Source organism: Marmota monax, unplaced genomic scaffold (genome assembly GCF_021218885.2).
Source record: "Marmota monax isolate L192 unplaced genomic scaffold, Marmota_monax_Labrador192_F-V1.1 WCK01_AAM20220418_F8-fsc00088, whole genome shotgun sequence".
In the NCBI taxonomy this organism is placed as follows: domain Eukaryota; kingdom Metazoa; phylum Chordata; class Mammalia; order Rodentia; family Sciuridae; genus Marmota; species Marmota monax.
Window position 1 is genome coordinate 6,839,708 of NW_026694492.1, and position 24,434 is coordinate 6,864,141.

A 24,434-nucleotide genomic window follows, 5' to 3' on the forward strand; every position below is an offset into this window, starting at 1 on the left:
TCATCTAAACTAGGAATGGGACAAGCAAGGGTCGAGACAGGAAAGTGGATTTGGGGTAGACTCTCATGATTGTTAGGAAATTGTTTTTGATAATTTGAATATTTCTGTTTTATGTTTTGTGTGTGATTTGGAAAAGGACATCTTGGAGGCCACATAACTGATTGTTGTTAGCGAACTCTTCCTTGTTAACTCTAGAGGCCTGTCGCTATGGTTGCCAGTGGATATTGGTGTTTACAATGTAAAAACTCACTTTCAGATTCTGAGGCTTGGCTCTTCTAGTGTCCCCATTTTCAGTCATGAATTTCCTGTCCTAGAGATGCCTCCCAGGCAGACTAGAGGGTTTGCTTAGCCTCCCTTGCAGGGCTCACCTAACAGCAGCTCCAGAGTGGAGACCTACAGGTGAACAGGCTCTTCGGCACTCCTCCACAGCCCACTGCCAGGAGCTGGGTACCTGGGTTAATTAAGTGTCCTGTTGGGCCTGTGAGCCATTGGTGCAAGTCCAGGTTGGCACTCTGCCAGAAGACAGGGAGGAGGCAGCTGGGAACCAAGAGGTGGGGAGGGCGGTAGTGGAAGCCTGGGTTCCACATGGTAGAAACACACTGCCTCAGTTCTCAGCTGCCTTTTCCCCCTCTGATCATGGATTCCCCAATGCTTGGTTCTTACCAGATACTTCCAGATTCAGGAAGAAAATTTTGGAATTGTGGTTCACTTTCATGTGTGGTTGTGAGACTCAATCCTCCTGTTTTATTTGTGGGAAAAGTAGATAGGAAGTAGGATTCACCTCTGTTTCCATCGCTTTATTCCAGATTAACTGCTCATTTTTAATACCTCTTTTCCATTTTATTTCATTACAAGGCGAGGAGTAAAAGAAGGGGGAGCCAGGGGAGGGCAAATAGGCTTGGTAGGCTGACCCTCTATGTAGGTCAGAGAATTAAGGAAACCTGAATACTTACTCTAAGAAGTCTCCAAAAGTCAGGCTTTAGAAGAGGGCTCTGTCAGGCTTTATTGACTGCTATGTGGGAGATGGGTGAGTTGCCTATTAACCTTAACCAAGATAGTATGTCTTCCTAGAATAAGGGTGCTTTCCATAGAATGAGGGTGCATGCACCGATGAGACCAAGTTTCCATCCAGCTCTGTGACAGAGCCCCAGAGCTGGTCCAGTGCTCCTAAGCAGAGGCATTGGTGGCTGGGATGACATGCGTGTTACCTAGGAGATGCTGGCAGCAGCAGAAATGGAAGGCTGTGCCTGCAGGTCCTGTCGCCTGCAGCTTAAACGCAGTATCTCTTGTTTTCTACTCTGGGCACCCGAGCAAACCTAGATAGCTGTAACTGTACGTGTTTGCTGATTGTTTTAAACTGCGTTTTCACATTTGTTTGCTAAATTCAGTGCATAATTACTTAAAAGTTCATAGAGTATTTGATTAGTCGTATCTACCAATTATTTAGGGATTAAAAATAACTCTGGGGCTTGTATTAACAACAGAATGAAATTCTGATGGGGTTTTCTCACTGCTTCTGAGCTTTTTCTTCTTCTTGCTCAGTTGTAGCTCCCTTGCCTGTAGAGACCCCAGCCCTCCCACCTCTGCCCAGCCAAAAACCCCACCTCTGTGGGCAGTGCCCGGGGGCAGAGTGCTCTTGTTACAATGTTCCCGTCTCCCACCTCAGTCAAGTGCTGCTTGGTGCAGCCATGGCTAACTTCTGACCTTTAGCTTTTCCCAAAGTAAAAAGCATTTTCAGGGTGCTGCCCTAGCTGCTGTTTAGTACTTGAGGGTAGCCAAGGTGGTCAACATTCTTTCACCCCTTTTCTATTTACAGCTCGTGGCAACTGATCCTTCTCTTGTGTGCAGAATCCAGTGTCATGGAATGTGGAGGGAGTTGAAGGGTATTTATGTATTCCCAAGTATATTTTCCAGATGAGGAAACTTAAGACCAGGGAGAGAGATTACCTGTCCAACAATTGGCAGGTTGTTCATAGTGCTGGACCCCACCCCAGCATCAGTGTGCCTAGGCACAGTCAAGGGTGTGGGGGACAGGAGTAGCCTGAAGCTTGGGAGCTTCTGGTGGTTGCAGGCAGATTTTGAGTTTGAAGACCTAGGAGACCCTCCCCCTGTCCATTTGCCTGCAAAAATAATTTATCTCACCTTGTGTCGTAGTGACTGTACTTTTTGCTAAAGCAACTGTCCTCTTTAGGATGACAGCAGGGTATGTTCTTTTGAATTTGCATCTATTTGTGATGGCTTCTCACTAGGAGCATCCTTGGTACCCTCCTGGGATCCCCACCTGGCTTCTCTCCAGGTAGCATGAGCAGGTTGTGACCTGGATAAATGCATGTAGTTATCTACATGGTTACCATCCTGTTCAGGCTGGAGAATTTCCATGAAGGTGAATTTTCATCTTTAGTGCCCTGCCTCTTGTTGCCCAGCATTGAGCTGGCAATACTCCTGTGACATGAAAATGTAGAATCGACTCATGGCAATAATGGCCAAGCTTGTTAGGTGTGGTAGGCACCTTAGGACTGTGGTAAGCCACTACAACTAACCGACTTAACCTTCCCAACAACTCTCTTAAGATCCAGTCACTGATTCATTTTGTAGATGAGGACATTGGAGCACAGAGAGGTAAGGACCCTCTGGGCCACACAAAGCCAGGGCACAGACCACTCAATCTGTGAAGTGCTGGTGTTTGAACTACATGGTGTGTGCACAGATTCACTTCTGAGTCTGCTGAGTGCTGCTCTTCCCCACTCACTCCCTTGCTCTCTCCTCTATTCCCGGGTCCTTGTGCTAAGATCCTGTAAGCTGTGCTCATGCTGTGGGTTCCCTAAGGTTGTGCTGTTCTTCCTCCCACTTCTCCACCTGCCACAACCTGCCCACTCACTCCAGAATCATTTTGATCCCCAAGTCAGAGCCAGTCTTTTCCCTCCACCCTAAGTCTTAGAGATTGTAGCGGCCCCATGTCAGTGGATGTGTGGAGCCACAGAGCCCCCTGCACTGTGACGGCCCCACCCATGCAGCTGAACCCCAAGGCCAGGACTGTGTCATAGCCACCCGTCACTGCTCTAGAAGTGTTTGTTGCTTGAATAAATGAAAAAATGAAGGAATACCAGCAGTAGAATTCTTGATTACTGAATGTTCCGTTATGGGTAATGTATATTTAACTTTTTTTTTGGTAGAAAATGTTCCCAAAATGTCTGATTTCGATTTACTATTTTAACTAAGAACAGTCCAGAGAATATAATTGACTTTGTTCAATGATACACTAGAATTTCAGGGCCTCAGTAGTTTTGATAGAGCAAATAAACTTACATCTGTGCCTGCTGAGCGCCAGGCAATACTCTTGGCACCAGCAATCCAGGGTGAGCACATTCAAGTCTCTGATCTCATGGGCTTACATCCTAGAAGAGATGAATGATAAACTCATCAATAAACAAGAGTACAGGATAATTTCAGATAGCAATAGGGGAAGATAAAGGAGAGCGGTACAATAGAGGAAGACGAGGTAGGCTCCATGGTGACAGTTTAAGATGAGGGCTCTAGGGGTGAGATGGCAGATGGAGACAGCCAGGCCATCTGGAGTCAGCTGTCCAGCAGAAAGACCTGCCAGGGGCTGGGTCCTACTACAGCAGGATTAGATGTGATTGGCACAGATGACAGATGAGGCCAGGATGGTTGGAGTATGAGGAGTGGTCAGGAAGACTGGTTCATAATGAGGATAAAGGTAATTAAAAACCCAGTCATATACCTTGTAGGTCATAGGAAGGAATTTTAATTTTATTACGAGACAAATAGGAAGCTATTGAGAGGTTAAAGCAAGGAATGACGTCAGCTGATACCATTTCAAATACAATAGTTTGCGCATACACATCCTTTGTATACTAAATCATTGTACTGTGGTTTGTCTCTTGCTATAAAAGTAAGTATTTTAAATTGCATTTAATTGAAGGGTCTAGATATTTGAGGTTTTACAAGTGTAGTATTTTTTTAAAATAATAAGTAGCAGGGCTAGGGCTGTATCTCAGTGGCAGAGCGCTTGCCTAGCACGTGTGAGGCACTGGGTTCAATCCTCAGCACCACATAAAATAAACAAAGGTGTTGTGTTTATCTACAACTAGAAATATATTTTAAAATCCTTTAAAATAATAGCAACACTTATGTTTCCCAATGTCCTGCTTCGTTAGGACAGACAACTTCGTACAATAAAGTGAATACTGATTTCTTTTCATATGAACAGATTTCATCTCATTTTAAAGCTCCTAGCTTTAAAAAGTAAGTCCCAAGAGAGGATCAGTTGGTGGCACTCCTTGGTCTCTGTGCTGGAGATAAATCTGTCAATTCTTTTAGGCTAATGACATGATGTTTTAATGCAAGAAATAAAGTTGCCTTCAAAAATTAGGTCTTGAGGCCTCTACATTTAGATTTCTTGAGTCACAAGGGAAAATAAGACACCAGTGACCCTTGGTTCTCTGAAGCTGATTAACTCCCTGAGATTGAGGCCACACCCTGAAGTTAGAAATTACACTTGGCAGCAATGGCTATAATTTTGTCATTTGTCTGTGGCAGCGGTTGGCTCCTAAAACCCGATGTGGATAGTGACATCTAGTGGATCTTAAGTAGACAAAACCTCGTGTCCTATCAAATGCTCAATCAATCATCTAGTACCAGTGGAGGAACCAGGTTCCTTTCACCTTGGCCACGTTCTAAAGTATAAAAACGTATTCTCTAGAACCCAGATTTCTGTCTCCAAAACACAAAACTGTCAGGAGCATGGAAGCCTAACTTACTTTTTCTTCTCATAGACAGAAGATCCAACCATGGAGCGACCCTATACATTTAAGGATTTTCTTCTCCGCCCAAGAAGGTGAGGCTTGGGGTGGGCGTGGGAGGGGTGCTGTCCTGCTGGCTTCAGGCACTGGTTTCTTGGGGGACAATTTCAGCAGTCCCTGTAAGCAGGAAGGATGTAAGCAAGCCATATCCTTTATGACCAATTTTCTCCCTTTACGCAGTCATAAATCTCGAGTGAAGGGATTTTTGCGGCTGAAAATGGCCTACATGCCGAAAAACGGAGGTCAAGATGACGAGAACAGTGAGCAGAGGGACGACATGGAGGTATGCAGAGGAGCCGCAGGCCCTGGCCTGCCTTCCTGGCTCAGTGCCCTGACATTCCACTGTGAGGCTTTGTCATTGAAAGAGGAAAGAAGTTTATAAAGTTAAATATGAGAACACTTAGTGTCCCCAGATACATTTTTGATGGTCTACCAGTGTATTTTAGTAAAATTGAGCTTGTTTTCCTCCTCCTGTGACACTAACTGGACAGTGGGTCTTTAGACAGTGTGGAATACTCTGTGGACAGCCCTCTGCCCCAAGACTCCCCTCACTCGCCAGGGCTGTTGTTGCTTTGGGCTCTCAGCTCTCCCGAAATTCCTTGTTGTACCTGAAGCTGCCTCAGAGGGGGGCTAAGGTGATTCAGAAGGTCTCTCTCCATTTCTTATTCATTTGACCCACAGGTGATAGCCTGCATTAGAAGAGCTCTCCTCTGGAAATACCATTTTGAAATTAGTTGTCCAGAGCAATTTAGTTTTTTGCCCTCCTGGCATAGTGGCCTCTCAGCTTTCTGGTCACATACCTGTGCCATGGGTCCCCTTGTACCTTTCTTCACACGCCTCAGACAGTGCTGTTCCCTTGGACACACTCTCGTTGTTCTGAAAGTGCCCATTGAACAGGCCTCTCTGAGGCTGTCTCCACATCTGTTTGCAGCTGTCACGTATACTCGATACATGAATAATGTGTTGTGGGCAAGCTGACCAACCCCCCACCAGTACCAAGCCATGTTCGCAGGTGGCGCTGGCTGCTGGCTTCGCAGCTCCCACACGTGGAGAGGACTGCAGTGGGTGGCAGGCCGTGGTGGAGGCTGATGTTTCGTCAGCACAGCAACAGATTTTTATTTCAAATCCAAGGAATTTTTTTACACTCTTCTTGCCTTCCAACTGCAGTAACCAGTGAATTACTTAATTTTCCAGTGACTTTACTAGGGGATGTTAGGAAAGCAATACTTAATGCCTAAAGTATGCGTTGTGAAAATGTCACTCTCACCCCGGTACCACGAAGCCTATTTGTGTGCAGAGTCTGAGGAGGCTGCAGCAGCCGCTTCTGGACAACTTCTTCTGGCTCCTGGGATTAGAGCTGACCAGGGCAGAGGCTTCCCTTCCTCTCCATGCTGGCCTCGGGGCCATCCTCCAGGGACCATCAGAGCCCTGGGCTTTCCGATCACCCGGGCCGTGCTTTCTGTTAGAACGTTTGGGTTTATGGCTCACCTTTACCCTCAGGAGGTGTCCAGTGAATGTCAGCTGTAACCTGGCCCATGGTCGTTGGCTTCCTACAGCCCTGTTATTCAGGTCAGAATAACAAACAGGAAACATGACAGGGGTATAATGTGACTTAGGTGACTTCACAGACTGCATATCCCAACCTGTGTGGCTCCCTGCAGTGGAGTCCTCTTGGCAGGCAGCATGAGTAAGACCACTGCTCAAAAGATTTTGAGACTTACATTTATTTTTTTTATTTTTATTTTTTTTGAAATTCATCCAAATGTGACACACGAAGCCATTGCAAGAACCAGGGCATGGCAGAGCAAGGCAGGAGGTCACAGAACACTGGCTCTTTCCCCACCATCTGAAGAAATAACCTCATAATCTTCATTGAATTTTGTTCCACAGCATGGGTGGGAAGTTGTTGACTCCAACGACTCGGCTTCTCAGCACCAGGAGGAGCTTCCCCCTCCCCCTTTGCCCCCAGGGTGGGAAGAGAAGGTGGACAACTTGGGACGTACTTACTATGTCAATCACAACAACCGGACCACGCAGTGGCACCGCCCCAGCCTAATGTGAGTACCACACAGTGTGGGGGCACCCGGTCACCCCTGCAGATTAGGTGTGAATAGGGTGACTCTGGGACGAGGCTGGGAAATTAACCATGTGTCAGTCAAGCAAGTGGCTCCTCACTGAGGTGGGGACTTGAGAGCCAGCGAACGTGGGTCAGGAGGGAAGACGCTGTCACCTGATGTCTTGTGCTGCAGTTTCAGTATGAGCTGATTTGCTTCGCACGTCGTCTTTACATGGAATCCTGACATCTGTTTTTCCAGGAGTTATTGTAGGTTTAATGATTGTATTGCTTCCCTCTCCTTTAGCAGATTCTCCTGACTGACCCAGAATGCAAAACAAGCAAACGGGCTTTGCAGTTTTCTGTTTTCCTTTGAATTGTTTGATTTTTATTTCTTTAAATTATTGGATTTGGAAACCCTCTGAAAAGCTTTTTTTTTTTTTTTTTTTTTTGCATTTTGGGAAATGTATATATTATCCCCTTTATATGATTAGAAATGCATTAGAGATTTGGAAAGTAAGAATTAATAATTATTATTTATTCTAATCATTCACCAGCTTCAGGGATGCAGTGAGCCAGTTGATGTTTTATTCCCTCACCTTTTTTTTTTTTTCATAAAAGCAAATGAATCCTAGTTAAACCTCAACTACTATAAAAGGTTTTGAAGCAGGGTGTTGTTAAATGATAATGCAGAGCAAGATGTAAATCTAGTGGTACATAAGAAAGAGCAAAACCAAAGTACTAAGGAAAAGAAAAATTATTCTAGAACTTACGAGCTTCCTAGCAATCAAAACGAGTGGGGAGTTATCAATTATTGTATAATTCTCAATATGCAATGAAAGCAGGAATACTAGCTGAGAACATTTTCTCTTCAACCGATATTCTGAAAGAAATTTGCTAGTGATACTTTTTAGATAGGTGGTGATAGCGGTATACTGAGAAGTGTTCTTATAAACCTTTCTGAGAGAGCGCAGAGATACTCTGCATGTGATTAAAGTGGAGAAGGTGACCAATTTGGCCGGTTTAAGTTTTACTTAATTTGGAAGTAAAGCTTACAGAATCTGGAGCAATGAATACCTGATCGATCCTCCCTGAGCCTCCAAGTTGGTTCTCATGAGTATCATTTGTCCTTGGTCACTTTGGACTGCCCATTAGCTCATTGTTCACAGAACAGCATAACTATCAAGACATTGGGGTAATGCTGAACTCTTCTTGGCTATCTTTTTTCCCATAGAAATACAAATGGACATGATTTAGTTGATACTATTTATTTGCTCATAATTTTATTTATTCACATATTCCCTCTCATTAAAAATCTTAGCTATTAAAAGTATGATAAGTCATTTGACTACTTTAGGTGTTTGTAGTAAAATTGACCATGGACCCCTCTTGGGCTTGGCTGCATCCAGTGATGGGAAGTAGTAACTATACCCTAATAGAGCACCTTCCTCCACCTGCCCCCAGACAGCACCTGAAAAGGTGGCATTGCTAAGATGGCCAGAGTATCACGTGACCTTTGTGGAAGAGGGATCAGGAACAATAAAGGGACCAAATCACAAAGGAAGAAGCAGAAGTAGCTAACACACAGATGGAAAGGTCTTCAGCTTTGTTCATTGGTACCTTGCAGATTGAAGTCTGCGGTTTTGAGATAAATGGGGACACTTGATACTTTCTTGACCTCACAGAATTATGAAGCTCTGATGAGGGAATTCCTGAGAAGACACTTTGGAGTGTTTTCTCTGCATTCCATCTCCAAACTCATCACCATGTGTTCATTAAATAAGTACAGATTCTGTGTGTCAGTTGTACCTCAGTAACTTGGTGAAAAACAGTACCACCTTTGAGGACAGTGTGTTCCAGAGAACCAAAGCAAACCAGAGGGTGCGCCCCACGTAATGCTGGCTCGTCACTAAGCCAGGAGCAGCGAGGGGAAATGCAGTTCTTGGCATGAGTTCAGGTTCCAGGAGAAACTGGGACATGGCTGTCCCTGTCAGTGAGGCATCAGTACCAGAGGGAGCGGCTGAGCCAGGAAGGACATCAGTAGAACTTGGTGGAACACAAAGATGCCTTCCTTTCCAGATGGCTCGGCTTCTAGAAAGCAAGACAAAAGTCAGGGGGATGTCGGTCTCCTTGACAGAGACCTTTCATCTCCTCTGTACTTTCATGGATTGGGGTTCTTTTCCCTCAATTTTGTTAGGTCTGGTCAAAAGAACTTGGACCCCCAGAATTATCTTTGAGAATTGATTTAATTCAAAAATAACCCAGTTTTCACAGAATGCTGCAGCACCATTAGAGGGAAATGGCTGCTGTTAGGGAGTATCCTAGTCAAGAGGTCAGACAGTGGTTGTTTGTGCCAAGCCAAATGGTGACCACCTCAGTGACCGATGTTGCCCACCTGTTACAAGCCCACTGAGAACAGGTTTGAGTTCTGTCATTGACTCCCTGCTGCCTTTGGGACATTCCCACGGGGTTCTTCATCGCCCTGCTCTCTTGCCACCCACAGACACAGACCTGGTTCTTTCAGTGGCCTGTCACCGTTGCTTTCTCTTGTTCTGGGTCCTGTGGGTAGAAGCCCATCCCCCCAAACTAAAGCAAGAACCAAGAGTCTGGGGCATGCCCTTCCTGGGCCACTGCACGGTCTCAGCCGACCGGCCTTCCTCTTCTGTCCAGGTCCTCGGAAGCCTTGTGCTGCTCTACTCCTGGACTGCAGCAAAATACATTCTCAATGGACCACTGTCCAACAGGGGCCACTTCTGGAAGTGACTGGAGGTGCAGTCACTGCTTCAGGTCATCCCTGCAGTCACTACTGCACCATGGATGAAGTGATCTGACACACTCCTCTGTGGCTGGCCCTAAGCTTGATTTCAAGGCAGGTGGACCCATGCTCTCTGTTGCCATGTTCCCCAAAAGTCAGTGAAGAATGTGTATGAAAAGCAATGACCCAAGGAAGACTGAAGTAGCCTCCTCTTATTTTCTTTCCCCCAGGAAAGTCATTTTTCCATTTTCCCTTTTGTCCCATCGTCCCAGTTATGGAACACCTACATGAACTTAGAGCAACAAATATGGACCTATTTTAATACATCTGTGTCACTGAAATATTTGCAGATCTGAAAACTTGGGACTGAAGTGGTTAATTTCTCAGAAATAATCGTAAGTGGCCCTGCACTCTCAACTTCTAGTCTCGGTTTCGCCAGCCCCTCGCTCACTCACTTAATTAAATGCAGCGGCCTCCCACGTGTGAACATTTCCCCATTACTACTTAAGACCATGAAAGCCCCTGGGTGGAATTTCAAATTCAGAGTTATCTTGTTTCTTTTGCTGTTTAATTATTTCTACTTCACCCTGATCACTGATTATTTGAGCTCGTTGGATAAGGAAAATTGACATAATTGATTGTAAATGCATCTCTTTTTAAAAAAAAAAAAAAAAACTGGCACAGTAGATTTTCATATATTTCTGAAGGAAGAAAGATACAGACATAGTAACATTAAATCTTTATTCTTCTCCACCTCTCTAAGTCCCTGTAAGAGCCCGGCATGTACAACGCACCTTGTTTAGGGACAGTCACTTAGCAGCACGAACAGGTTACACCCTTGGTGTGACTGCAACTGGCATTTCAAGGAAGATTTAAAATGTTGACAAAACTCTTGGATATGAAATATTTTCAAGTGATGCTGCTTGTCCTAAAGAGAAATTGCTTACATCCTCAAAAAGTGAAAGAGGATGTGTACTGTTCCTTTGCCTTACTGCTGAAATTGTTCACACACTTTATGAATGTATTCTGATCATTTTTCTTCCAAATTTTTCTGTTGTCTATTGATTGTATTTCAGCCATTGTGTGTTTAAGAATTGGATGTCATCTAAAAGTGGCAACTACATAAAATCACACATACAGCGTTGTTTGCTAATGTAGTGTCATTTTTCATAATGTAGTGTCATTTTTCATAATTCCGTTTTCATGCTTTCAGAAGTTTATTAATATACTTTTACATACTTTGACTTTAATAATTCCCTCTATGATCATAATGTTTTCTGAAGATCTCTATGAAGTGTACTGTTTTACTCTAGTTATATGTAATATAACTGTACAATAGGCAAAGAAGGTCTTTAGTTAAGAGTGACAAACATTTGTGTATTGGGCATACAAATACAATAAAACATTAATCCAGACACTAATGATAAGGAATTATGATTTAAATGTAGATTAAATAGAAGCACACTAACCTGCACACTTGCCCCTTGACCAGGAAAGCTCATAGTGTAAAGATGTCCGTTGGAAGTGCTCAGCTGTTGAGGAAGTCCGTGTTGAAAAGTCATCCACTTACTTGCCAACAGCTGCTAATTGCAGACTAGTCACTACCTCGGGGGCTCAGCAGGCACCTTTTGGGATATAGCATAAATTAGTCTGAGACTGCACTAGAAACTTTAAAACCTTTGTTTTAGAAAGAATCTATAATTGGGCTCTTAATATTATATTTCATTTAATCTGAAATAACTTTTTCATCTAGTCCGTAATATCAACTTGCAATATAATTTTTGTTAATGGAATATCAGATCTTATTGAAAGTGTGCTGAGAGTTTCCTCTGGAAAGCATTTTAGAATTTAAACTTCTACCCTGAAAGCCTCTGAGGAGTTTTTCTTCCCCAAAGGACCGTTACCTGTAATATGCGGCAAAAATGTTTTCAAGATTACATCAGTGTATTCTAATCCTGAACTGGGAACCTTATGTGACCCCTCTCACTATCCCCCAAAAAGATGTTTTAGTATTCTTTAAATCCCAGTGAACTTGGGAAGTTGGTTCCTGGTGTTTATTCAGATTTTTGAAGTAGGTTGGAAGGAAGCAGGATGTGGTGTTAGGACTCTTGAGATTTTGTCAGAATAAGATAGAAAGCAGCTGCTGGGTCAGCAGTTCTCTTGTCCAGTTGTAGCCATGAGTTTATGCTGTCAGTTATCTTGGGTCAATTGCTGATGACCGAAGTAGCTGCTTTGTCATTGCTGGACTCCTTGAGGATTTTGTTCCGATGAGCTGCATGTGTGAGCTTGCCTCTCACCTCCTTGCAGATGCCTCGTGTGCCACATGGGTTGGGGGACTTTGATTCCTGTTCTTAAATACTGAAGTACATTTTGAGGTATCATCAGTGCTGTCTTGATGGTTTCCCCAGATGAAAAATACGTGGAAAAAAAACACCATGCCTGTACTTTTTTTTTTCTTATTGTCATTCCTTAAACAAGGAGGATAACAAATATTTTCATGGCATTTACACGGTATTAGGTATTATAAATAACCTAGCAATAACAGTGTGTGGGAGCCCATGATGGGTACTGTGCCATTTTCTATGAGAGGCTTGAGCATTTGTGACTTTGGTTTCCTTGGGAAGGGGAGGGGATCCTGGAACCATTCCCTCATGGATACCAAGGGATGACTGTGTATACCTGAAAGATGCCCTAAAAATTGTGACCGCTACACTACAGACAGCATGCACTTGATTGGAAGGGACCTTGCCTTGCTTTCTCCCCAAGATAAGATAGATGGAAGAGTTCTCTGGCAAGCAGCCGTGGTCAGTGGGTGTCACTGGTGTCCTGGCGTGCTGCCCTTAAGGTTAGACTGTCGGAGGGCTGTTCTAAATGCCACTCCCCTTCTTGCACCCCCACCCCACTCTTAGGGACGTGTCCTCGGAGTCGGACAATAACATCAGGCAGATCAACCAGGAGGCCGCACACCGACGCTTCCGCTCTCGGAGGCACATCAGCGAGGATTTGGAGCCCGAGGCCTCGGAAGGCGGGGAGACCCCTGAGGTAGGAGGACCTGTCGTGATTCCTTCTCAGTGACTCTTGTCTAGGATGTAAAGATGATTCGCACAGCGAATGGGTTGCCATCTGGTGTTAATTAATTTAGCAAGTGCTTGTATAAAAGCCGTATTTGACAAGCACATGTGACTCTGTATCATCACAAAAGGGAATAACATTATTTCTAGTATGAAAATCTGAAGATACTTTCACTTGGTAATTTGTTTTTCCCCCAGAGTCTAACCATATCTTATTAAACGACATCAGGTTATCATGTTTGAACAGTTGAACAAGCCCTATTACTTGTTCACGACTCACAGTCAAGTTTTTACTGAGTTGTTTTGACATCTTGAAGGAGATTTATGACCAAAAAAAAAATACAAATTTGGGTCAATAGAAATGTTTATAATCTTCTCTTTTAATGGTGGTAGTGCGTCAAACAATAATCTTGACTTCCATGCTGTCTTAACAGCTCTGTTCTCTTGCTAGAAATATATTCTTTTTAGACATTGAATTGAAAAGAAGACCATTCACAAACTGTTGCAGTGATCACAATTAGAAAAGCAAATTAAGGATTTTAAAATAAATCCACTAGAAGTTGCTTTATTCCAGTGTTTAATTACAGCTTGTAGGATCTGTGCTGTTTTCATTATGAATCCTCAGCAGTTAGAGTAAAAGAAACCCATGGAAATCACTGGTGCACTCCTGAGAAGACTGTTTTAGCCCAAGTACATTTAACAAATGCTGTCAAGAGGCTGCAGCTCAGAGAGCTGGCTCCTGCCCTAGAGGTGTGCAAGCACCACCCCTGCACCAGGCATCCTGGTCACATCTTGGTGGCCATGCCTCTCACTAGCTCTTATACCTCAAGAGAGTTACAGTCCATGTCTCAGTTTGCTCATCTGTTAATTGGGACAGGAGTCATTTCTTTCTCATAATGATCGTGAAGTTTGTGTGCCTCGTGTTAAGTGTTGACTACAAGTTAATTATAGCCATCCCCATGGTTATTGTATGTTTTCATTGAGGACAGGACAATCCCCAGTTCTTAGCATTTACCCCAGTGTCTCATTCCTTGAAAGCCTTGGGAGACCATTTCAGAAGAAGTGAATATGGCTGGAGACTCGCTTGGCCTGGCTCTGCCCCCACCGCCCTCCTCCCCAGTGTCTCGAACCAGCCCTCAGGAGCTGTCAGAGGAACTAAGCAGAAGGCTTCAGATCACTCCAGACTCCAATGGGGAACAGTTCAGTTCTCTGATTGTAAGTAGAGGTCTTGAGCAATATTCTTCATTGTTGCTTCGGGAGAATCTTGTATGTAAATGACACCCAAGGGTCTTCCAACTTCCAGTTATCTCTGACATTTTCCAAAGTTTCTTCTTCCCCAGAAGCAAGGTTATACTAAAATTAGCCCAGGCAGGTGAGAATCTTTTTTGATTTGGAGAACAGCTGTGCATCACCAGCTCTTTTTCTTGATTTGTTAAAAAAAAAAAAAAAAAAATTCAAAGGTTAAGGTTCCATGAATTCTGTAATTACTAGCTATAACCTTGTAGAATTTCTTTCCCAGCCCAAAAAGCTCATAAAAATAGTGCCTTCGTCATTAAGGTGTTTTTTTTTACAGTGATGATTATTTGATGGTGAGGATAGAAAAAAGCTTTGGGCCTCCTGATCTGAACATCTGAAGCCATGCCTTAGAGGTTTATCATTCCCACTTCACAGATAAGGGCATTTGATTTAAGTGGCCCATCCCTGACAAGGTTTGAATGGGAATAGAAGACACCTCCTAAGTCCCAGAGCACGAGTCCTTAAGAAAGGGTGTGTAAGGTGACACTGGCATCAAGGTAGCCTTTGGGCTGAGGTTCTCAACCATCAGAGAAGTGCTTTCTAGAAGCTTCAGATAGGGCTGATCACCAGGGAAAAGCAAAGGAATCAGTCATGAAGAGCTTTGCATTTGACAAGACAAAACTGCAGAGAAAGCCTATAGATAATCCTAGCATGTGTGTCGAATTAAGATCAAACGCAAACCTAGTGGTTCTCAAGAAACTGAACTGGAAGATGCACTACAGGAATATGGCAGTCTCTCCACTGAAAATGACATCCTAGGAACAGTCACTATCATGAGCATACTGAATATAAAGAGAGGACTCCATAAATACAAAAGCCTAGCAAGCATTCATAAGATTTTTCGCTCCTTTGGCAGGGTGTTTTCATTTCAAAAGACATAGTGGGTCACTGTTAACATGAGTTTCGGGGATTACTTGTTAATATGGTTTCACATTAAAATTCTATGAATGTTTTTCAGAAAGAGGAATACCACTGAGATGAAAATTTAGTACTAAGTGAACAGGAAAAGAGGTTGTATATGTGGGATATTTGAATTGGTAAAGCTGTTGCTATGGAAACAAGCCATGAAGTCATGTACTTAATACCTATGAAAAAAGGAATTGCTGAAACCATAGCAATTGTATACCTTTAGTGAAACAAGTGAAAAAAAGTCAGTTTTACTCAACATTAATAATAAATTGGCATTTCTAGTTATTTGCATAGCGAGCTCTTGCATGTAATTGTTCTATAAGCAAAAATAAGCATGCACACATATCTTTCAGATCCAAGTGCAGTATTTTTGTGTTTTCAGATTATGGTAAGTGTTAGAATGTCTAGGGAACACTTCTCTGGTTTTGCCTCTCAGGGTCACTCTGTAGTCAAGAACAGTTGCATGAATATTTATTCAAGAGTGACTCCTTTATGGAATCAACCTAGATATCTGTCAACAGATGAATGGATTAAGAAATTGCAGTATATATACACAATGGCATTTTACTCAGCTATAAATGAAATTATGGCATTTGCTGGTGAATGGATGGAAATGGAGAACATGCTAAGTGAAGTAAGCCAGACTTACAAATTCACAGATCATGTTTTTTCTCATATGTGGAAGCTAAAGTAAGATAAAGGAAAGAAAAGGGGGAGGATCGGATATTGTAAAGCTGTAGGGAAGATCAGTAGTGTAGAAGAAGGAAATTGAGAGGGCAAGAGGAGGATCAGGGAAGGGGAGGAAATGCAGAACGAATTCTTTAAAAATAATGTGCACATATAAAAGTGGAATTCCCTCTGATATATTTATAAGTAGAAAGAACTAAACAAAAATAAATAGGTGAGCAAAAATAAGACCAGCAGAGGAAGGAGACATGGGGAATGGGGGGAACATGAACTAAAATTGAATTGCATGCATGTGTGATTTTTGTCAGGATGAACTCAACTACTTTCTATAACTATAATGCTCTAATAATAAATATTTTTTAAAAAGCAACTGCTCCACACGAGTCAGTGTGGGAAAGCTACATGGTAGTCCCTGTCACCACCACAAAATTTTTCTTGGACATTATCTTATTTTACTTGTCATTGTAAAATGTTAAAAATAAGTGCATGTTACAGACTTGTATGGTGGCTAAATCTGCCCCAAGAGAGACCCTTGTTTTCCATCTGTGATCTGCTCCCATCTCCATTCAGATCTGTCAGGCTTTGTTTAACCACATAGAATGGGAGGAACATTCTACATTGCACACTAGGTTGGTTTTAGACGAGCCCCACTGTTTTCCTTCCTTTCTGTTCTGTACGACTTGAACTCGGAAGCTAAAATGATAAGTACCTCATCCTTCAGGAGGAGGAGGATAAGGTGAATTCTGAGTTCCTGGGGACATAGAATCCAGCAGATTCTTTGTCACCTGTGAGAGTCAGTAAATGTCAAAGAGCCTTATATCTCTGTTCCTTCTTCCTTTTTCCTCTATGCCTGTGACATGAGAAGTCTCATAGAGCTGACATCCCATGCTAACTTCTTACTGCTGGTTACAGACTGGGAGTGTTGCAGGGGTCAGTTGAGCTTCCTTCCCGGTAGGTTTAGTCACCCTCTCTGGCTTTGGCTACTAATTCTAAGGACATTGAGAATCCCAGTCCACTGAAAACACGGAGATTTGAAACAGGCTGACTTCACTCCCTAAGGGATCACTCTGATGACTGCAGAGGGATGTTTCTTTTAATTAATGCATAGGGTTTGAGTGACAGAAATTTTAAGACCAGTGAAGCTCCTTTCTAGGGAATGCCTTTTGACACTCCCTGTCTTTCTCTCCCCTCCAGCAGAGAGAGCCTTCCTCAAGGCTGCGGTCCTGCAGTGTCACCGACGCGGTTGCAGAGCAGGCCCACCTACCACCGGTAACCCATGCTTATTTCCAGTCACCAGCTGGCTTTTGGGCTCTGATTTGAAATCTTGGCTCCTAAGAAAGAGTTTTTCCTGTGCAGATCCATTCACCATGTCAATGTGACACTTTGAAACTTGCCTCGCAAATTGCCCAAGGAGAGGGTGGGTCTCGAACACACAGACTTGGTATTGCCACCCAGGTCAGCAAAATGCTTAAAACTTCGCTGCTTTGGTTTTCACCCCAGTTTACACCAATTCTGATGTGCTTCCTTGATGGAAAGTGCTTGGTACATTCATAATTCCTTCCACTTTGTGGAATGACTGTCACTGTCTCCAGCGAGCGGAACCCTGCAGACTCACCAACCCCTTAAAACAGGAAGAACTCTTCTGGGTAGTCACATGCTCCTTTGCATCCCTGTGGCCTCAACTCTAAACTCCACAAAGACGCCTGCTCTCTTTAAAGGCAGAGAATTGGCAATAGTTTGTACTCACTGCCCCACAGTTTAGTAACTATCAGCAAACAGAAGTGGCAGAGGGTTAGCAACATCCAGGGTATGTAACGATTAAATATTCCAATTGGAAGACGGGTCAGCATTGCCTTGGGAAGTGTGGGGCACACACATTACAAATGAGAGATTTTATGCAAACTTCTCTCCTGTTTTGGAGGTGAAAATATTATGCAGTTTTACACTTTTGATTTGGCATTTTGACCTTGACTTTTTTTTATTGCCCCACATCTGATTATTTTCTGACATACTTCATTATGTATGAATTTGAGGGGGGAAAAAAAGCACATTTAAAGTTTTTGAAATCGGTGTCTTCCCAACGTGTCCATTTTTACTTGGCTTCAAAGGATATTTTGGCCTAGGTTTTAGTTTTTTGTTTAAAAAATTATGAACTAATGAGTATATTAGTCAAGATAATTGATTCAGTTGTGAGCTACATAGAGTTGACTGGTTTATAACAAGCTTGATGAGAGCATCTTTGCGGGAGGGGTTCGGTATGGGTCCCCAAAAGAGAACAATCAGCTGTGATGAAAGGGGTCCTCCTCAGCCTGACGATCCTGTGATTTTCCTTGATGAATTAATGGCACTTTCTCTCCTTTTCAAAATCAATGTCAATTTAATTTGCCAAAGAGCTCGCTTTCCTGGAGATTGGTGGTTCCTCCCGCTTGTGCTGTGAACTCACTGATCACCAGCGGCCTCCACCTGAGTGTTGAGTTTTTCAGATTTAGGAATCTGCTCAGTCCTGGACAGTGAGAGCAAAGCAGACTGGCTTCCATTTTTCCTTTCTTAGCCATCTCATTTTGTTGAGGTTGGCGTTGTTCACCAGACCAGGGCTCCAGCCTGAGCCTCCCTGGGCAGCAAGGGGTGGGGGGTTCCTCTGGCTGCTGGTGGTCAGCGACTGCTCAGCTTCATTTGGCCTGAGCTGGTGTCAGGGATTCTGCTCTCTTGTCACCTGCCTTCCAACGCTGTCACAGCCATAATCCCCAGCTCACTATGCAATGGGTCATCCCCTGAGTGCACTTCACTGATGTCAATTATCATTTAACAGCCCAATACCCCAACTAGGAGAGCACGGTCGTCCACAGTCTCGGGTGGTGAGGAGCCAACGGTAATGACACATTTTATCAGACATTAATTGCAGAGGTCTGATGGGGCGGTTTCATATTTTGATTAATGTTGAATATGCTGTCACTTTTTAACAAATAAGATCAGCTCCATTGTGCTACAGAGATGCACATGTTTTTTTTTTTTTTATTTTGAACTTCCCCTTTTTGGGGAAAGTGGAATGACTTTTGGCTCCATTAAATGTATTAGGAATACCATCGAGCTTTGGTTAAATGTGTTTAATTTGACTATTTCGAGTATAGTTTTGCCTTCTAGTGTTTGTACTCCTGATGAGCTTTTGCTTGTTGGAATGCTGGGTTAAAGTAATTTCATTGGAAGATAATCAGAGAAGCCATAGGAAATGCATGAGTTTGTACATGTGTGTCCTAATAGTGCACTGGGCTACATTCTCTGCATTTCCCATATCACATTTTTGTTTGTTTTTAACAGGGGGCCAGACTTTCTGTGCTTCCATCATGAGCTAGTGTCCTTTCTCTGCCCCAGAGACTTGACTCACAGGAGAATGGACAGGTTCATATAATTCCCAGGGCAGTGAGCATTCCCATTTTATCCCGCCTATAAAGACTTAACTTGAGCAACAAATATACTGTTTATGGTAACTTGGAAATAATTACTATGTTCACAGAATGAAAAACTTGGGACTTAATGAGTTAAGATGTTTAAACGATCTAGAAAATTTGGTGCTACCTGAAGCCATTTACCTACTATTCTTCTTATTCGTTATTTTGAATATCTTATGCTATTCATGTTTGGGGGTAACTTTATTTTGGGTATTTTAATTGTCTCTGCTCTACTTGATCCTTAAAGTCAGATTAGCATTGAGTTTGTGCTTTGAGATGCAGTAGCTACTTGAAGAATTTGCCTTATTGTTTCACCTGTATTGTTTTTGCTGTAACTGCTCATTAGTGTTGAATAACTTTACGTATAAAATAGCTGATTTTCTGAAGGATGTTGGTAATTTACAAAAGTGATTTAGGTATATTGTTAGATTCAAGTGCTCAACGTTGTACAAGAGAAAATCAAATTGACATTCAGTAACAGTCAGCATGATTGACAATATTGAGCTGCATTGGCTTCAATGAAAGTCATGCATTGGGTGATCCAGGCTTAGGTTCCAGGAGGCTTCAAAGAATTCTACAGGAGCTCGCTTAGTTCCACTGTATGCTGGCATTGTCTGTGGGAGTAGTGGAGCTAGAGGTAAACAGATCATTCCATGAGATGATTTTAGTACCTCACTCTGCGCATGGTCAGTGTGTCATCCATTTTTGCATTTTATTGGCCTTGCAACCTGTTTTTGTCTTGGCATATTGTGCCAGCTGATGATCGTAAATGGCAGAATAAACTGGATTAGTGTAGTGCCAGGCTCCGTGATCCGAGTCCCCTGGCAGGACAAGGTGATCCATCTGAAAGAGATTCCATCCGACTCCAAAAACTTCCCTTTTCCTGACTTCTTGCCTGTGTTCTCCTTTTCCTCATCCAGAATTAAAATATGGGTTTGGGTTGGGTATTGATTTTTAGAAGACTTGAGCAAAATAATCCCTCCATGTGTCATTCATGCTGTGCTTTCTCCATACCTCGAGAAACTTGGAAGGAACCTTCCAGATCTAACCCCACCACTTCCCTTCCACCCCACCATCCTTTGTTCTGTCTGCCCTGGATGTCCTGTACCCCAGTTGTCTCCTAACATGGTTTCTGCCTCATGAACCCCCTTTCCTGCCCCTCTGCACATTGTCCTACACTGAAGTGTGTGCCCAGGCTGGAGCTCCCTGGGGTGGGCTACCTTGCTCCTTCCTCTGGGCTTTCCCATGTACACACCCATGCTGTTTTCTTTTAGAAAAGTAAATTGTCATATACATAATGCTCAACAAATTGGTTCTTTTTTACTTACGGTCATCCTTCTGGGACATGTTAATAATCACTTAATATTCAGTGATGTGAGTGTAGCTCACTTTGTATAAATTTTCCACACTGAAGGGTATTTAGGCTCATATACCTGATTCTCACCTAAGCAACCATAGCCCTTTGATGTGTGGCAAGTAAATGCACACTGGTGTCACTTTCTGGCTGGCTAAGCCAGAGCCCTCCCTTTGAGATACCAGGAGAGGAACAACACAGTCCTTTGATCTTTACTGTGCAGATTCTAAAATTACACTAACATACTGCTCTGGCAGGATTCGAGCCAGTCTTGGAGAATCTGTGGTGGTCAGTATCAAAGTGGTTATTTACAAAACCATATTGATACTTGTTCAGTTTAAAACATGATCGAGTTCATCATTTTAATGAAAGAAACAGAGCTGTTGTAAAGCAGGAGTTGGTGGATGTTTGGCATCATACAACACAGAGATAAATCCAGTCTACAAGTAAAAAGCTGTGAGATGGTAAATATACTAAGCCACAGGTTGGGGGGGGGGGTTGTTGTTTTTGTATTTTTGATAACCCACCTCGTTTCCCGAGGTGGTCTGGAGCATGCTGTATGCACACAGCAGTATTAGAAGTCTGGATGGCCCCAAGGCTGGGGCTGTTCCCAGGATGTACTAGCCGTGTGCATCCAGGCAGTGTTTTGAGTCACAAATGGACTCCTCAGCACAGACTGTTCTACATGCTCATTTGGAGAGGACACAGTAAAGAAACATTTTAATAACACCCTCTCACATAAATGCCACTAAATTGCAGATCACCAGTTCAATTCTCAATAGAAGGTACAATGGACATTTTAATCAAATTCAGTGTTCTCTCTCGACTACTCTGCAGTTTTCCATAAACTGGTTAGTACTGTTAATTGCACTATCGGTGAAAATGACCTAGTCCCTGGAAATTCGAACAGCTTAGACTTCAGTTCTGAGATTACCCACAGCACAGCCAAGTTTTTGCAACTTATCAGTCACCTCATAAGTATGGTTTCCAGGGACACTCAATTGTTCTAGTAGTCTGAAGATTTTCTGGAACTGAGTTTTCTGAGAGCAGAATTGCCTCCCCCCAAAAAGTAACACAGCAGGTAATCCTGGTGACTCAAGAGGCTGAGGCAGGGAGGATCCCAGTTTTGAGGCCAGCCTCAGCAAGTTAGTGAGGCCCTAAGCAACTTAGACCCAGTCTCAAAAGTTTTAGAAAATAAAATAAAAAGGACTAGGGTGGAGCTCAGTGGTAAGCCCCCTGGGTTCAATCCCTAGTACTAAAAAAAGGACCAAAAAACAGACTCCACTTAGTATTTCATTTAGTCAGAGGCATTTTGAATATATAAATCATTGTAAGTCAGAATATGGTAGCATGCACTTTGCCAAAAATACTGATTGGCTGCTAAGAGTAGGTTTTTATCATTGCCTCAAATAAAGGTAGCCTAGAACTAGTGCTTTGTGTTAGTGTCCAGCTGGAGAAGGAAGAACAGGCAGCTCTGCTCAGGCTGTGGGTTAATCTGTCTAGTCATGAGAGGACTGAAGTCTGCAAGTTGAGGTTTCTTCTGCTCCTGTCGAATCTCTCCCCACCTGGATCCAGGTGGTCATCTTGGAATTATTTTATGACACCTTTAGGATTTACCAAAAAAAAAAAAAAAGTCAAGGAAATGGTCGCTGCATTTTTAGCAGGATGATAATCTTGCCTTGCTGGGTCAGCAGTAACTACTGAGTCTGTTGCTTCCCAGTTAATTGTGCAGTTGCTGTTTCTCCAGAGTGTGCTGTTAAGCTTATGAAGTGGCCTCCAGAGCCTCTTCGGATGCAGCCCTGAGTACCTGCAGGGGACTTGCTTGTGCTTTTCTGGGGTCCACTGAGGGGCCCTGTGACCATGACCTTCTTTGACTACTCAGGTTGTTAGTAGTGAACAGAAATGGTGGTATAAAGACAGGAAGGTTGTAGGGTCAACAGATCTACATCCTCCACCTCGTTAAAAAAAAAAAAAGTAAACCTGGTGAGACACCTGGAAGCTCAGAGAAGCTACCCTAACTAGGAAAGGTAACACCCAGGGCAGCAGCAGTCTCACAGAACAGGTCACTCCTAGTTGTTGGACCTGGTTCCTTCTCCCAGGAGCCTGGGGGCTCTGGCTGCCCTCCTGTTTCTGAGCACTTGTCTATAGGTGCCAGTCTAGGATGTGCCCTTCCCAGGACAGCTCTCACCCCACACATCCAATGACCTCATGAGTCCCTGACCCATCCTTGCTCCTCTGGTGTTCCTGCATCCAGACTTCCTTTCTTGGACTGCTTCTTAGAAACAAAAGTCTCTTTCTGCAATCTAGCTTGGGTTAGCCAAATGTAGTCAGTCTATCTGGAGACTGCCCATTGTTCATTGGCCAGTTAAAGGGACACACTCCTTATCGGTGTACTGAGTAGGAGTGGCCTCAGTTTATGAGGCTCCTTGGGATTCTTCTGTCTGGTGACAGAGGACCTCCCCAGCTGAGTCATGCAGGTGTACCTGTGCTCCTTAGATGCCACCATGGGAGTCTGTATTGGACTTTTATTCTGCCCCAGATGCTATCATGTACAGGGCCTCAGTAGCTGGAAGAACCCAGGACTGCACTGGAGGAGCACCCCTGTGCCACTTGTGTGGAACAGCAGTGTCCAGGAGTGTTGAGTAGCTTGAATGCCTTTCAGCTGTACATGGTTTGACAGACAGTGAAGTTTAGTAACTAGAACAGATTATAGTGTCTTTCTCTTTCCTAAAAACAGTCACCTTAGCAACAGGTGAGACCTCAGGGTCAGAAAGTTGAGTCTGAGAATGTGGAGCCCCTTCACCCAGCTGTGTGGGGTTCCTCTCACAGTGGATTTGAAGCTCTTAAAAAGCTATCATTGTCTTTCAGATACTCTTTGGAATGTTTTCTGTGCAAATAAAATTAACTTGTCCAGAAAGTAGAATCATCTGGTTATGTGTTACTTTATTAAAACTGATCAGAATACAAATGCTAGTTGTTAAATAATAACGATTTCTTGCACAAACAGCCATCAGTGGCCTATGTACATACCACGCCGGGCCTACCTTCAGGCTGGGAAGAAAGAAAAGATGCTAAGGGACGCACATACTATGTCAATCATAACAATCGAACCACAACTTGGACGCGACCAATCATGCAGGTATGAAGATCGCCATCCAACCTAAACGCAGGCCCAGGCCGTAACAAACAGGACACACATCACCCACGTCCTCTCCCAGTGTTTATGTATTGCTCTGAAGACGTTGTTTACAAAAAAAAAAAAGGTCTCAGAAAAGACATGCATTACTTTAATTACTTTGGTATAGCATTTGCCTAAGGAAGACTTTGGTCCTCAAATTACTCTGTCCTTGGATATATTTTTTAAATGTACCATGAAAGGTATTTTCAAAATCAGCCTGATGCAGCCCTACCCTGCGCCCCCTTCTTCTGAGGCTAGTTTTTATGGGGGCCAGTGATTCATTTTTATTCCCCTTGAATGTGTTTCCCCATCCTTTCCCCCATTATTATGTTTAATTATTTCCTCATGCTTGAACTAGGCCAACCCTCTTATTATTGCTGTGTGGTGGTGTTTGGGTTCACGCTTCTAGTCACACGCAGGGAGATCCTCATATGAAGCTAACTTGTTTTTGCCTCCAAAATAGCTTGCAGAAGATGGTGCCTCCGGATCAGCCACAAACAGTAACAACCACCTAATCGAGCCTCAGATCCGCCGGCCTCGTAGCCTCAGTTCGCCAACTGTAACTTTATCTGCCCCACTGGAGGTGAGAAGGCTCCCTCGTCTAACTGGGGTCATCTCTGTCCTGTGGCTTCTCCTCATCTCTCTTCTCTCTCAACGCGGACTTCAGTTTTGCAGCCTCCTCCTGATGAGTCGTGTGTCCCGGGGATGTCCTTGTGTAGCCTCCCCACATGCTTCTCCGTCTCACCCAGTTAACATCCAGGCCTTGCACGGTCCTCATCCTCATCTGGCTGACGCCGTGCGTGGTAACTTGTGCTGGATGTGGCCCCTCTTCTCAGAACTTCTTTCATTCTTGTTGTGTTTT

At 43.5% G+C, this 24,434-nt stretch overlaps 1 protein-coding gene across 12 annotated transcripts in view; it reads left to right on the plus strand.

The window, feature by feature from the left end:
* Window positions 1-24,434, plus strand: part of Nedd4l (NEDD4 like E3 ubiquitin protein ligase) — a 316,988-nt gene that overhangs the window by 241,451 nt on the left and 51,103 nt on the right. For 7 of the 12 annotated variants that reach the window (XM_046419505.2, XM_046419506.2, XM_046419509.2 and 4 more), the window contains 9 exons: window positions 4,797-4,858; window positions 5,004-5,106; window positions 6,714-6,880; window positions 12,541-12,673; window positions 13,741-13,917; window positions 16,789-16,863; window positions 18,404-18,463; window positions 23,402-23,533; window positions 24,036-24,155. In XM_046419505.2, the coding sequence (XP_046275461.1) occupies window positions 4,797-4,858; window positions 5,004-5,106; window positions 6,714-6,880; window positions 12,541-12,673; window positions 13,741-13,917; window positions 16,789-16,863; window positions 18,404-18,463; window positions 23,402-23,533; window positions 24,036-24,155 (1,029 nt within the window). The remainder of the gene's footprint in view (window positions 1-4,796; window positions 4,859-5,003; window positions 5,107-6,713; window positions 6,881-12,540; window positions 12,674-13,740; window positions 13,918-16,788; window positions 16,864-18,403; window positions 18,464-23,401; window positions 23,534-24,035; window positions 24,156-24,434) is intronic. The other 5 variants (XM_046419507.2, XM_046419502.2, XM_046419503.2 and 2 more) reach the window with 2 other exon arrangements.